Consider the following 15,080-nt stretch of genomic DNA (forward strand, 5'->3'; position numbering starts at 1 on the left):
AGGTGGAATGCAGAGGTGCCTCTGCAGGAACGCGAGTCATCGTCCCAGCTCAGCACCACACATATGTGCATACCTCCTGCCAGCCAGCTGGTTTTTGGGTCTCTGCCGCATATATGCGATGGTTGGGGCACATATGGGAGGTTGCACACATGTGGGGGTCATGCGTTCATGGGGGGGGTGCATACTGGTGTCACACATGTCTATGTGGGGGCAGGGGAGCACAAGGGGATCGTGCATGTGTAGGAGCATGGTGCACACAGGGTTGCGCCTGCATGCGTGGACAGGCGCATGGAGGGCGCATGCATTGTATTATGAGTGCATGCACACACACACACATGCTTTTAGCATGTAGTGACGAAAAGGTTAGCCATCACTGCCCTCCATCATTTATGACAAATGGCTTCCTATGACAAATGGCTCCCACAACTTCTGAAGGCAAGCTGTTTCATTGGTTGATTGTTGTCATTGTCTGAAAATTTCTCTCATTTCAATATCTCCTTGATCAATTCCCATCCATTATTCCTTGTCTGCATTTTGGGTGCTTTGGAAATTGTTGCTTTATGTACCTTCCAATTTTGTCCAAATTATAGTTAAAAACAGACACAAGTGTTTTAGTAGTACAGTGGTACCTCTACTTAAGAACTTAATTTGTTTCGTAGCCAGTTTCTTAAGTAGAAACGTTCTTAAGAAGAAGCAATTTTTCCCCTAGGAATCAATGTAAAAGCAAATAATGGGTGCAAACCCAGTAGGAAAGAAATAAAAGCTCAGAATTTGGGGAGGAGGAGGAGGACAGTTGCAGAAGGTGAGGTGAGGGGAATCAAAAAAATCCAAAATTTTAAGGTTTTTTTTTTTAAAAAGAGAGATTCTGAGGCGGCGAGGAGGAGCACGTGCCTCCAATACACCTGGCACAAGGCTGTCTCCCATACACTGGCTGCTGCTGCTACCTGCTGCCTCTTCCTTCCCATGTTGAAGGGCTCCCCTCTCCTCTCACTTGGTTTGTAGCCGGCGCCTTTCCTTCACTGTGGTGACTCCTTGGCTGCCCAGAGCGAGGGGAGTGTTTCTTTTCTCTGGGCGCTGGCAGAGGTTTATTCCCTCTCCAAGCGCCCAGAGAAAGGAAAATGCTTCATTCGCTCTGGACTGCCAAAGCCTCCTTAAGCACCACCGAATGGCTCCTCTGGCAGCCCAGAAAAGCCCGAGATGGCCGGGATTAAAGGGGGAATGGCAGGAAACTGGCCGGGCCTTCGTGTCGCTCTCAAATTTCCTGGGAAATTTTTCTGGGCTCAGGTTCTCAAGTAGAAAATGGTTCTTAAGAAAAGGCAAAAAAATCTTGAACACCCGGTTCTTATCTAGAAAAGTTCTTAAGTAGAGGTACTACTGTATATAGATGAGGTTTGAGCACTATAATGGTTTACAGATCTGAAAACGATCCAACGTCTGGTAGACCTTTCGTGTTAATAAACAGAAGTTGTGCAGTTGTGATTACTTGCTGTATTATGTCTTGGATTGCTAGATGCACAATTTTGGATTATTAGTTTCTACCTTTGAGAAAACATTCTTGGTATCAACTTCTATCCTTGACTGACATCTTTTCAAGGCTTCTTTTTACATATAATTGTGACTTTCTTTACACCAATTTTGATTTTCATATTTGCTTTTTTACTAGATGTAGATTGCCTGCCCCAATGACATTGAAATTCTTCTAGTCACCCTGGCTGAATACAGTAATCTTTTTAGGTAGGAGGTAACCTTAAGCTTCATATCAGAACATTAATTGCATATCAGAATATTCAATAAACAGTTCAAAGAGACTTACAAAGCAGACAATAGAGGTTATACCCAATCAGAATCATATAATTCTCCTTCTGATACTTTTATCATGTAATTTGGGGAGATATCTCTAATTAATTTAAGTATGTGCAACATGTTAGCCCTTTAAATTTTGTTCTACTGTATTTCAAATCAAGCAGCAGGCAATTTTCTTTCTCCCTTTCTTGCTTTCTTTTTCACAGATCCTGTGAAAATATGAACTTACTTATTCCAGCGGTTTCCAAATTTGGGAACTTTAAGACTTATGGACGTCAAATTCTAGCTATGCTGGCTGGAGAATTTTGGGAGTTGAAGTCTACAGGTCTTAAAGTTCCCAAGTTTGAAGACCTCTGACTTATTCTGTGGCATCATCCATAAATTCAGGTACTCTTGCATATTGAACTTGGATCATTCCTATATTTAGCAAGCCGTGTTCAGGGACAACTTGTCTGCAGTTACAAACTGCTTTTTCTTTTATTAATTCATTAAAAAAAAGACTCAAAGGTTTTTATCAGTTCCTAAGAACTTTGTGTAGCTTTTCTGGCAACAGTATGGAAGCTGCTTTCCATCCTGTTTGTAAGCTTTCTTTTCAAATCTCACTATGAAATTTAACACATTTTAACATCTTATGTTTTTTTAAGTAATGACATTTTTCAAATTTATCTAGCTATTCTACCTATGTTTGATATTTTCTACCTACATAAATGAAGTTTATTAGAAATATGATAACCAATGGATTTGTAAAGTGACTTTATAAATGTCTGTAGCTGTTCTGTCTGGGTGCCCCCAGACTTCAACACCAACTGAAAAAAGCAGCCAGACACGCTGGTAAAAGCAAAGGCACTTTATAGTTGGAAAAAGAAACACAGAGAAAAACCTGTTCTTCCCAACAGACAGGCTATGAGGCTTCACAGCAGAGTCATGACGGCCAGACAATACAGCAGACTTCTTGCTGGCACACACACCACTGTAGAGAATAAGACCCACGCCTTTCCCCCCAAGGTTTCAGCCTTCAAGGCCACAAGCCAGAATCAGAGACGCCAAAGATCACAGCCAGGTCCCAGGACTCCCAAAGATAATACTCCACAATACAGGAAGGGTGGGTCTGCCTTTTCAGCCTTTCTGGGGAGAACCACACCCAAACCCAGCTGTTGCCTATTTAGGGCTGGAAATACCTGGCTAATTGTCCCCTTCGTTGTGCTGCTCTTCTCTGCCTGAGATCGATGATGGCTTGTGCATTTTCATCCAAGGACTCCAGGCTGCTTGCTGGGGAGAGCTCCACCCCGGGGGACTCGGGCTGTTCTCCCTCTCCCTCGGCCTGATATTCCTCTTCCCCGTCTGCCTGGGCCTCCTCCTCCTCCTCCTCCTGTTCCTCCTCCTCCCCCTCTGAGCATGGAGCCGGCAGAGGTTCAGCCGTTCCCTGAGGAGCCTCAGACGGAATCACAACAGTAGCTATTTTTTATTTATCCATAATTCTTTTTAAAAGGAATTATTAATTAGGGGTTTTTTAAGTCTGTAATTTGGCTAATGGGTGCTACTATGAGATGTTTTTGTTTGATATTTTTTGGTTTTCCTCCTTCAGTTTGTTATTGGAAATTTTCTGGTGTTTATTTTAGAGGTTTCTTATTAATGGGCGATTATTATTTTAAAAGGTTTTTTAAATATACATGAAAATTAATATAGAAGAGATGTGGAGAAATTTGAAACTTTATAGCCTAATCATCTTTTAGATATTGAAAATGTGAACAGCTTAAAGGAGGTTTAGCTATTAGCATTGTTGTATAATGTAAGAAAATAAGCAACTATTTTTTTATCCAGGTGTCAAAAGTCAAGGGGGCAGCATTGGTTTTTTCTTTTGTATACCATAATTTTAAAAGTGACCTATGTAAAGCAATTTGATTGTATTGGTGTTTCTTTGTATCGTGTATCGAGAAAAAAAATAAATGTCTGTAATAATTCCACTGAATTCTCTATGAAATAAGATGCCAGAGCAATTAATCTCAACAAAAGGATTAGCAGTAAACATAATCTTGCTGTATAAATCTACACATGTACAAAAATGTAATATATATTTTGATTCAAAATGTGTGAAGAACTAAAATCTTCACATGCTACAGTTAGCCATGGATTATATAAAATATTTATACAGAACTTATCTCCCTATAGTTATCCATAGTGCCCAGTTGTTATTTTTAAAATGCAAATACATATACAGGACAGTGCAAATAAAAATAAAAAGTTTCCTTTAAAATGGCACATTTGTTTAATGAAACATTTTATTTTTTTAAATTGTCTTTTTCTATTCATACTGTTTTGTTTTATATTTTTCTCTGTGATATTGTGAGTCACCTAGAGTAATTCTGGAGTCAGGCAGCACCTAGTAAAATATACAATACTGCTCAAAAAAAAGAAAGGGAACACTCAAATAACACATCCTAGATCTGAATGAATGAAATATTCACATTGAATACTTTGTTCTGTACAAAGTTGAATGTGCACAACAGCATGTGAAATTGATTGCCAATCAATGTTGCTTCCTAAGTGGACAGTTTGATTTCACAGATGTTTAATTTACTTGGAGTTATATTGTGTTATTTAAGTGTTCCCTTTATTTTTTTGAACAGTGTATATTGAATTAAATTAATCCCAAGAGGTTTGCCTTATTCCATCCAGAATGCCCTCAAGAATACTTATTCTGAGAGCACTTTGGGGATAGGCCATCAAAGCTGATTGAAACTACTGTACTTACCAGTACTTATAAAATGGGACATAGAACCAGTGAAGAATGGCATTCAGGAGAAAGCATTCTCTTGTGAGGTATCTTTGCCAGTCTCCCTAGGCCCTCTTTCCCCCAAATGCTATTGTGCCCAAACTTAAGTCCATCTGAAGAATGATCACATTTCCAAACCAAATAATGGATTATAGCCTCGCTTTCCTTTTTTAATGAATAAGAATAATTTGTGGTCTAGATCAGTGGCTCTCAATCTATAATTCCCAGAACCGTGGGGGCTTGCATTGTCATCACACATACACACCTCCGAAGGTTGGAAGAAATTTTCTTTGGTGAAGAAAAGTTGAGAACTGTATGTTGTTTGGGGCAAAGAGCTTTTCAAGTATCAAAAGAAGCATTTAGTGCCATAAAGATACCTGCAGGTGTTGCATCGCCAATACATTAGATATGTATCCCCTTAAACACATTAATTAAAGGTCCATAAAGAATAGTTGCCATGTTAAGTACATTGGGATTTCTTTAATAGAAAAAATGAAGCAAAGATTCTCTCAAAGTGAACGGTCATTAATGGTAAGAGAGATGAAAAAAAACCATACTAATTTGGGTCTCAATTTGAAAAAAAACATTTTGTACTTCTTGCAAATTAAAAGGAGTACTGTATATAGAGATTTTTTTTAAAAAAAATTCTTGTTCTTACATTTTTATTTCCCCCCCTTGGCCAGCTGTGTGTTCATCAGATAAGACTGCATAGTAATTTTTGTTTGCTAAAGCAAAAATACGTTTCCAAGTTTGAGAAGACTTTATGGAGGTATCAACATCAGCATCGATTTTTAAGAACAACTGCTGGTAAGAATCCTGCATGTTCAAATTAGTTAATATTTTTCTTTCTTACATGTCATTTATTCTATCAATTCCAGAGAAAGGCAGGCAAAAAATGAAAGATTCAGGCTTTTGAAATCTGCATGAAATCTGCATGTTTTCCAAGCTCCCAAATACAGGCAGTCCTCAACTTACAACAGTTCATTTAGTAACCATTCAGAGTTATATCAACAATGGAAAAAGTGATTTATGACCATAGACAATTACAACCATTGTAACATCCCAATGGCTGTATCAGCATTCAAATGCTTGGCAAATGGTTCTTATTTATGACAGTTGCATTGTCCCAGAGTCATATGATCCGCTTTAATGATTTCTAACATGTAAGGTCAATGGAGAATCCAGGATCACGTAACAACCATATTAGTAACTCAACAAATGCAATTTAATAACTGTGGCAAGAAGAATCGTAAAATGGGCAAAGCTCATTTAACAAATATTTAACTTAGCAACATAAATTTTATGCTCAATTGGGGTCGTAACTTGAGGACTACCTGTACAGCAGTATTCTGGAGATATAAGATCCTGTGAATGCATTCAGACAATTGTTTAAAAATTATTTCTTTCATTGATCATGCAGTTCATCACGTGCATGACATCCAAACCACTGATACCTCTACCTAAGAACACATCTACTTACAAACCTTTCTAGATAAGAACTGGGTATTCAAGATTTTTTTGTCTCTTCTCAAGAACTATTTTCAAGTTAGAAACATGAGCCTCCAAAGCTGTAACCAGAAAAGGCAGAGAGAAGCCTCCATGAGGCCTCTCTAGGAATCTCCTGGGAGGAAACAGGACTGGAAAAGGCAAGGAGAAGCCTCTGTGGAGCCTCTCTAGGAATCTCCTGGGAGGAAACAGGGCCAGAAAAAGTGGGGAGAAGCCTCTGTGGGGCCGCTCTAGGAATCTCCTGGGAGGAAACCGGGCCGGAAAAGGCGGAGAAGCCTCCATGGGGCCTTTCCTGGGAGGAGAGGAATCTCCTGGGAGGAAACAGGGCCTCCACCCGCCCTGTGATTTCCCCAATCACACACATTATTTACTTTTATATGGATTCCTATGGGAAAAATTGCTTCTTCTTACAAACTTTTCTACTTAAGAACCTGGTCACGGAACAAATTAAGTTCATAAGTAGAGGTACCACTATAGTTTTCTATTCCCAAACAGTGTAGAAATTGGAGAGTTCAGAGCTCATGAGCTATTGTTCCCAGATTTGAAGAACAATCTGAAACTACTGAATTGAGGAATCTGGCTTCTTTCGTGTAAATGGATATAAAAATTTCCCACGCCCATGTTCATTAGCCCGGTTTATAAAGTTAATATATAAATGAATACAGTGATCTCTCGGTTAGCGCGGGGGTTACGTTCCAAGACCTCCCGCGCTAACCGATTTCCGCGTTATATTGGATGCGGAAGTAAAACCACCATCTGCGCATGTGCGCCATTTTTTTCATGGCCGCACATGCGCAGATGGTGGAGTTTGCGTGTGGGCGGTGGGGAAGACCAAGGGAAGATTCCTTCAGCCGCCCAACAGCTGATCTGCTCCGCAGCGCGGAAGCAGCGAGGAGCCGAAGATGGGGTAAAGGCAAAGGGGAAACCCCATCTTCGGCTCCTCGCTGCTGCCGCGCTGCGGAGCGGATCAGGTGTTGGGCGGCTGAAGGAACCTTCCCTTGGTCTTCCCGCTTGCCGCTTGCCAGTCCACACACGCCCCCCTGGATGAGCCGGCCACAGGGGCGAGGGGTGGGGATGAAGGGGCAGGACTTCCCGGGCGGAAGGCATGCTCGGCTCTGCCGCTCCAGCCCCTTTCGGCCGAGCAGCCAGGGAAGTCGAGCCAGGCGTGGCGGCGGCAGCGCTGCTTCTCCGGTCGCCCGGTCCTCTCCTGCCTCCTGCGCCGATGTTCCCCGCTGTGACGGAAGGCAGTCGCTTGGCTAGGGAGGCTCGGCCGAAAGCGGCTGGAGCGGCAGAGCCGAGCACGCCTTCCGCCCGGGAAGTCCTGCCCCTTCATCCCCACCCCTCGCCCCTGTGGTCGGCGGGGATGAAAGGGCAGGACTCCCTGGGTGGAAGGCGTGCTCGGCTCTGCCGCTCCAGCCACTTTCGGCCGAGCCTCCCTAGCCAAGCGACTGCCTTCCGTCGCAGCGGGGAACATCGGCGCAGGAGGCAGGAGAGGACCGGGCGACCGGAGAAGCAGCGCTGCCGCCGCCACGCCTGGCTCGACTTCCCTGGCTGCTTGGCCGGGGAGGCTCGGCTGAAAGCGGCTGGAGCGGCAGAGCCGAGCACGCCTTCCACCCAGCGATTGTTCCGCTGCCGCCAGCATGGCCTGGCTGGCAGCGGAAAATGTAACGGAGCCCACGGGGGATTCGCCTTCCTCCCACCCGCAGCCGAGACTGATTGTGGGCTCCTTCGCAACCTCGGAGAGCTTCCAGGGCATGAAAGCTCACGAAAACCAGGAAGCTCTCCGAGGTTGCGAAGGAGCCCACGATCAGTCGGCTGCCGGCGGGAGGAAAGCGAATGCCACAGGGCTGGGCTCGGCTCCCCCCTTGGCTCCCCCCCTTACCAGCCCCGCCGCGGAAGGCTCCATTCTGTTCCCTGCCGGCCCGATTGAGCGGCCGGCGGTCTCCATTCAGGGAACAGAATTAAAAAAAAAAAATTTTAATATTTTTTTTTTTAAATAATATTTTAATATTTTATTTTTTAAATAATATTTTTTGAAAAACCGCGTTGCAGCGTTTCGCGCTAATCGAGAACGCGCAAGTCGAGGGACCACTGTATAGCCCTCCTTTGTTGGGGTAAAATCTTAGATAATTTGTTAAAGGAATGTTACATTTAACAAGAGAGTTTAAGCTTTCTAAGTTTTGCTTCTCAGGTACAGGGAAAGCAGTCCAGTATACATTTGCAGAGATAGCTTCACTTATCATCCACACAATTCTTGCTTAGTTGGGGGAATGATCAAAGGCAACATGAGAAAATATTATTTTACTGAAAGAGTAGTAGATCCTTGGAACAAACTTCCAGCAGACGTGGTTGGTAAATCCACAGTAACTGAATTTAAACATTCCTGGGATAAACATATATCCATTGTAAGATAAAATACAGGAAATAGTATAAGGGCAGACTAGATGGACCATGAGGTCTTTTTCTGCCATCAGTCTTCTATGTTTCTATGTTAAAATGCCGATTGATTGATTATATGCATCAAGGTGTGTTCAGCTCTTAGTAACCATATAGGTAAATTTTGTTTGTGACATTTTCCCCCAATGGTACCCCTATCACTACTATAACTGAGTTTATTTGTCTTCTTCTGGTTGTTCTCTTCTTTTTTCCTTCTATCCTTCCCAGCATTGGAGCCTTCTCTAGAGAGTTGGATGTTTCCATAATATGTCAGAAGAAAGATATAAATATTATAAACTCTGTTTTTTTGACAGTGCTAGGTCAACAAACCAAGATCATTTACGCATAAAATGCGTGGCTTTTACCAATCCTTTGTCAACAGATAGCCTAAATACAGTGGTACCTCTACTTACGAACTTAATTTGTTCTGTGACCAGGTTCTTAAGTAGAAAAGTTTGTAAGAAGAAGCAATTTTCCTCATAGGAATCAATGTAAAAGCAAATAATGTGTGCGATTGGGGAAAACACAGGGAGGGTGGAGGCCCAGTTTCCTCCCAGCAGATTCCTAGAGAGGCCCCACGGAGGCTTCTCCCTGCCTTTTCCAGCCCTGTTTCCTCCCAGGAGATGGCTAGAGAGGCCCCACAGAGGCTTCTCCCTGCCTTTTCCGGTTACAGTTTCAGAGGCTCAGATTGGTAAGTGGAAAATGGTTCTTAAAAAGAGGCAAAAAAATATTGAACACCCGATAGAAAAGTTCGTAAGTAGACGCGTTCTTAGATAGAGGTACCAATGTATTAACATTTCTTGATTTTTGAAGTTCAGCTGTAATCTGTTCCCATCTGCTGACTAGTTAGTTCAGCTGCAGGACTTCAAAAAATCATGCAGGCTTTGAACTTTTGCATCTGTTGGCACATTGTAATTTTCCCAAGGCTCTTTTCCTCTGCATTTTAGTTTTTAAGTATTCTGGTTTATCTGCTTGTAGCTTGAACTTCATCTCTTCCAGATTTTACTATTTACTATTGCTTTTTTAGATATTTTCCTTTGTTTTAACATTTTCCTCCTTTGTCTTCAAGCTTCACACGGCCAGATTGTTCAGTTCAAGCTGTCTGATATTGGAGAAGGGATCACAGAAGTGACAGTGAAAGAGTGGTAGGTTTAATTTGTGTCTCTCATCAGACCTGTTTTCTGTTCTGCCGGGCTCTCTGGTATGAGCCTCCCGAAAATTCAAGGGTACAAATTTCAGACACACACACATTTGAAAATTCAAAACAATGTTCTTTATCACAAAATTCAAAAGAAAACAAAGCACCCTTTTTGTATTGCAAAGAGCACTCGTCCCAAAACAACCTAATAGGCTGTACAATTCCCTTAATCAGTCGTTAAGTACTTAGCTAGCAGCTGTGAAGAAACATCACAGCCCTTCTTCTTCCAACGAAGTCAGACACACACACTTTGCTCTGCTTTGGTTTCAAAGGCGTGAAAAATCAACAAACAAAGTCCGGAAACAGCAAGGCACAGTCCTGAAGAACAATGATCAGATAATCTTCCACAATGGCCAAGCCCACACGCTGCTATTTGTATCAGCAGCTCTAATTACTGGAGCCCCACCCAAACACAGGTGGCCTCTCTTATCTCTTGTAATATGCCCTCAATTGGTCTCTTTTATGCATAACTCTGTGCCTGCGTGGGTCCAAGACTTCCGCATCCGAATCAATTTTTGCTCCCAAAGATGTGCTACATCTTATTTTCAGGGATGTCTTAATTTTTTTCAATGAAGAATTCACATTTATTGCTGAACAACAAAAAAAGAACATTTATTATATACTGTGCAGTAGTTGTCATCACCAACCACCATAACCAGACAAACTGAATCCTATCAAGAATTTCTTACTACTACCGTACCATTATTTCCATGTACAACAATTATACTTTCTTCAAATATCTGTTATATATGTTCTGTTCGGGAATGCTGCGAAACGAAACGTCTCCTATGTCTTACTTTCGGGGGTGACTTATATTAGGCAATTCTGCGAAACCTCTCCTATGTCTTACTTTCGGGGGTGACTTACTTTCGGGGAAACAGGGTAGGTTGTTGACCTCTTCTTGGATGCTACTCTAGGCTAGAGCTAGGCACTTGCTTATGGTCTCCCATTTAAATTCTAGATGAACTTGGTTACCTTCCAGAACAAGTTGACTATCTGCTGAGATCTTAATGAAAGCTATTTTTGGAAATGAGCTTTATCCTTTATAAAGCTTTATATCATGCAACTTTCCCCCCCTTTTTTCCAGGTATGTAAAAGAAGGTGATGTTGTATCACAGTTTGATAGCATCTGTGAAGTACAAAGTGATAAAGCCTCAGTCACAATCACCAGCCGTTATGATGGCGTCATTAGAAAACTCCATTATGGATTGGATGAAATTGCCCGTGTGGGGAAACCGCTGGTGGATATAGAAACGGAAACTTCAAAAGGTAATATTTTTGTTTCTTTTCCTTGCTGAGACAGGATGGCACCATATAATCAACAGCGTTCAATATTGATTTGTAATTATTTGGTTCCTATATTTGCAATGTACAGTGGTACCTCATCTTACGAACGCCTCTTCTAACGAACTTTTCAAGATAGGGACCCAGTGTTTAAGATTTTTTTGCCTTTTCTTCCGAACTATTTTCACCTTACGAACTCAAGCAGCTGCTGCTGGGATGAAGGGGTTTCTTTTTTTCCATTTTTTGAAGAAAGAAAAGGGAGGGGCAGCTTGGAGGAGTAAAGATTTTGCATGCTTGCAAAGGCACTGAAACTGTGTCTTTTTAAGAAAGAAAAGGGAGGGGCAGCTTGGAGGAGTAAAGATTTTGCATGCTTGCAAAAGCACTGAAACGGTGTCTTTTTAAGAAAGAAAAGGGAGGGGCAGCTTGGAGGAGTAAAGATTTTGCATGCTTGCAAAAGCACTGAAACAGTGTCTTTTTAAGAAAGAAAAGGGAGGGGCAGCTTGGAGGAGTAAAGATTTTGCATGCTTGCAAAGGCACTGAAACTGTCTTTTGAAAAAAGAAAAGGGAGGGGCGCCCCCCTTGCCTTTCTTCCTTCCCACTCACCCTTTAGCCTAGCCTTGCTTCTTCCACCCGCCCCCTTTAGCTGCTCCTCCCTGCCCTCTGTTCGCCTCCCTTCTAAAGTTTGGGATTTTCCTGAAGGATTTGCACGCATTATTTGCTTTTACATTGATTCCTATGGGAAACATTGTTTCATCTTACAAACTTTTCACCTTATGAACCTCCTCCTGGAACCAATTAAGTTCGTATGATGAGGTACCACTGTACTTTAAGCCATGTTTTTATGCAAAGATAGGAATGCACACATATATAAAAAATACAAGATCTTTAAGAAGGCTCTGGAGAGCTTCTTCTAGAACAGTGGGTCTCAACCTTTTTAACCCCGTGACCCCATAATGCAGTTCCTCATGTTGTGGTGACCCCCAACCATAAGTCTAGCGCCAATTCTCCCAACAGAGCTTTAAGCTGATTGGCAGGAAAGTCAGAAGAATATCCCCACTGTAAAAGCCTGATTAGTTGGATTATAAAAATATGTTCCAAGGTGCCAGAATAGAAGCTTTAGTTCCTAACACCATGGGAAATTTGTCTTTTCCCCATGGTCTTAGGCAACTCCTATGAAATGGTCGTTCGACTTCCAAAGGGGTCCCAACATCCAGGTTGAGAACCACTGTTCTAGAAGATTTTAATTCATGTGACTTTTGGAAAAATACCAAAATGAAGGCGGATAAGAAGTCACAACAATGGAAAGCTCTGAAGACATGAGATGGTTATCAGAAGAGAAGGTGATTCTTTGTGAAGTCGATGAGTTGCTATTACTCAAGTGAAAGAGTACTAGAAGGCATCAAAGGAGCTCCAAGGGAGTAGCTTGTCAGAAATGGGACTGTAGTACTTTAGAGCCGTCATATAGAATGAGAATAGCATTATTGTTAGTTGCAAAGTCGTGTCCGACCCATCGCGACCCCGTGGACAATGTTCCACCAGGTCTTCCTGTCCTCTACCATCCTCCCGAATCCATTTAAGCTCACGCTGACTGCTTCAGTAACTCCATCCAACTACCTCATTCTCTTCTTTTGTCCTCAATTGTTCCCAGCATTAGGCTCTTCTCCAAGGAGTCCTTCCTCCTCATTAAATGGGCAAAGTATTTGAGGTTCATCTTCAGGATCTGGCCTTCTAAAGAACAGTCAGGGTTGATGTCCTCTAGGACTGACCGGTTTGATCGCCTTGCAGTCCAAGGAAGTCGCAGGCCTCAATTATTTGGCGCTCAGCCTTCCTTATGCTTCAACTTTCACAGCCCTACATTGCAACTGGGAAAACCATAGTTTAGATTATACACACTTTTGTTGGCAGGGTGTTGTCTCTGCTTTTTAGTCTAGCTTTCCAGTATGCTTTTTAGTATGCTGTCTAGCATATCTTATACTATTATTTTAATCAAATGTGACAGGGGCTTCCTTTTTCTTCATACAGCTGAGTCTTTACTTTCTTTCCTTCTTTTTTGGAAAGTGTGCCAAAGCCTAAAAGCTTCTGCTTTCTTATAGTAATATAACAATTTAATGTGGCCTGTTGAAACCACACAGTTGTTAAAGTTATTAAGTGAATTTGGCAGCCCTATTGATTTTGCTTGTCAAAAGGTCACAAAAGGTGGTCACCGGACACTGCAACTGTCATAAATATGAACCAGTTGCCAAGCTATTCCAAATTTTGATCATATTACCAAAGGGGATGCTACAGCAGTCATAACTGTGAAAAATGGTTGTCACTTTTTTTGGTGCTGTTGTAACTTCGAACGGCTACTAAATGAATACTGGGAGTTGTAAATTGAGGGTTATTTGTACTATTTTCTCTAGAACAACAATCCTGCGAGGTGAGTTGGGCTGAGAAGGAGTGAGTGCCCAAAGTTACCCAACTAGTTTTCATGCTTAAGTTGGGATACAACTCCTGGCACCTTTATCATTATACAAACTGGTTCCACTTCACTTAATCCATGTTGCTTATTTTGGGTCCAATCTACAGCTGTAACTCCTGAAGAAGATGTGGTTGAAACACCAGCCGTGTTCAGTGAAGAACAGATCCACCAGCAAATCAAAGGCCATAAGACTTTAGTAACCCCTGCTGTTCGCCGCCTTGCTATGGAAAACAATGTATGTTTTTTTTTAAATTACTGAAACAAGGGTTCTTGCAGTTGATGTACCATTTGCATTATGATGTGCAAAAGTATAATCTACAGGCCAAAATTATCACTGATCAGAGAAACTAATTATAAACTTTAAGATTTGATAACTACTTTCTAAATGAAAGATATATGTTATGCCCCATTAGTGATCCAATATAAAAGCCAAATATCACACATGCATCATCACAAAATCTCTAGAACTGTAAAGGCTACAAACTTGAAACTTGCATGTAGTCCCCCCTTGGCTTCTAGGTGCTCGCTAAGAAAGGATTTTTTAAAATGACTATCAGATCATTAATATTTCTCATATACAGTGTCCCTTCGATTTTCGCGGGTCCGAACTTCACGAAAAGTCTATACCATGGTTTTTCAAAAAATATTATTTAAAAAATACTCCGGGGTTTTTTTGCACACCAAGGATTTTCTGGGGCTGCCCGATGTACAATACTGTGCATTTTAACTCTCCTCCCCCCCCTCCACCTCAGCCGTCCTGCTTCCTTAAATAAAAGCTCCGTTTCCGCCCTAGCCTTCCAATCCCTCCCCTTTAATTCTCGGAGCTCCAATTGTACGCTCCAATTGAAGCCGAGCCTTACTGCCGCCGGCCTTGTTTGTCCAGGGAGTAGAACAAAGTCTTCTGTCAAATAAAGGAAACTAAACGTATCATTGCAGAAAACTTTGTGCATTTTATCAGATGCACAAAGTATAATGATGAAAACGAAGAAAACAGACTAGTGAGATGGAAAGAGAATCGCTTTCATAAACTACCGTATTTTTCAGAATATATTACTCCTCCAAAAGAGGGTGAAAACCTGGGTGCATCTTATATACCAAATGTAGCCCCACTCCACCAGCCCCAAAGAGTAATTTACCTCCTTGCAGCAAACAGCACCAGAGCCTGATCAGCACAAGCTATTGATTATCTGCCTCCTGACACTCAGCTGATTGATTGAAGTTGGGCAATCCTGCCTGCTAAAGTGAAAGTGAAACTAAATGTGCATGGAGGCAACTGCTTAAACTGTTTGTTTTTTGCTGCAAGGAGGTAAGTCAATAACTATAAATGCCTATAGAATGTTCAAATTATTAGACTTATTTTTAAAAGACTGCTTTATTATTGTTCTAGATAACTTAACAAAATGAAGAAGCTTTTAACAATAAATGCTTGATCTGAAGAAGCCCAGTGCTTAAATAACAGAGAATACTTCCAGAAAGCCACATCAGTTTTAAAGATGTACAAAAGCATAATCTGCAATGTCCTGTATTTGTATTAAATATTAGTATTGAGTATTAGTATTAAGATAAGGCAGCTGAGTTAAACCCTAACTTAGTCATGTTTGGAGTAGATCTTATTTAAA

General features: G+C 41.6%; 1 protein-coding gene across 2 annotated transcripts in view; it reads left to right on the forward strand.

Moving 5' to 3' along the window:
* The window catches only part of DBT (dihydrolipoamide branched chain transacylase E2), a 33,172-nt gene that overhangs the window by 2,239 nt on the left and 15,853 nt on the right, over positions 1–15,080 (forward strand). For both annotated transcript variants that reach the window (XR_011558616.1, XM_070746463.1), the window contains exons 2-5: positions 5,260–5,383; positions 9,588–9,663; positions 10,804–10,985; positions 13,569–13,696. Coding sequence is in view for 1 of the 2 variants with exons in the window: in XM_070746463.1 (XP_070602564.1) it covers positions 5,260–5,383; positions 9,588–9,663; positions 10,804–10,985; positions 13,569–13,696 (510 nt within the window). In the remaining variant the exon portion in view is untranslated. The remainder of the gene's footprint in view (positions 1–5,259; positions 5,384–9,587; positions 9,664–10,803; positions 10,986–13,568; positions 13,697–15,080) is intronic.

Source organism: Erythrolamprus reginae, chromosome 3, assembly GCF_031021105.1.
Source record: "Erythrolamprus reginae isolate rEryReg1 chromosome 3, rEryReg1.hap1, whole genome shotgun sequence".
In the NCBI taxonomy this organism is placed as follows: Eukaryota; Metazoa; Chordata; class Lepidosauria; order Squamata; family Dipsadidae; genus Erythrolamprus; species Erythrolamprus reginae.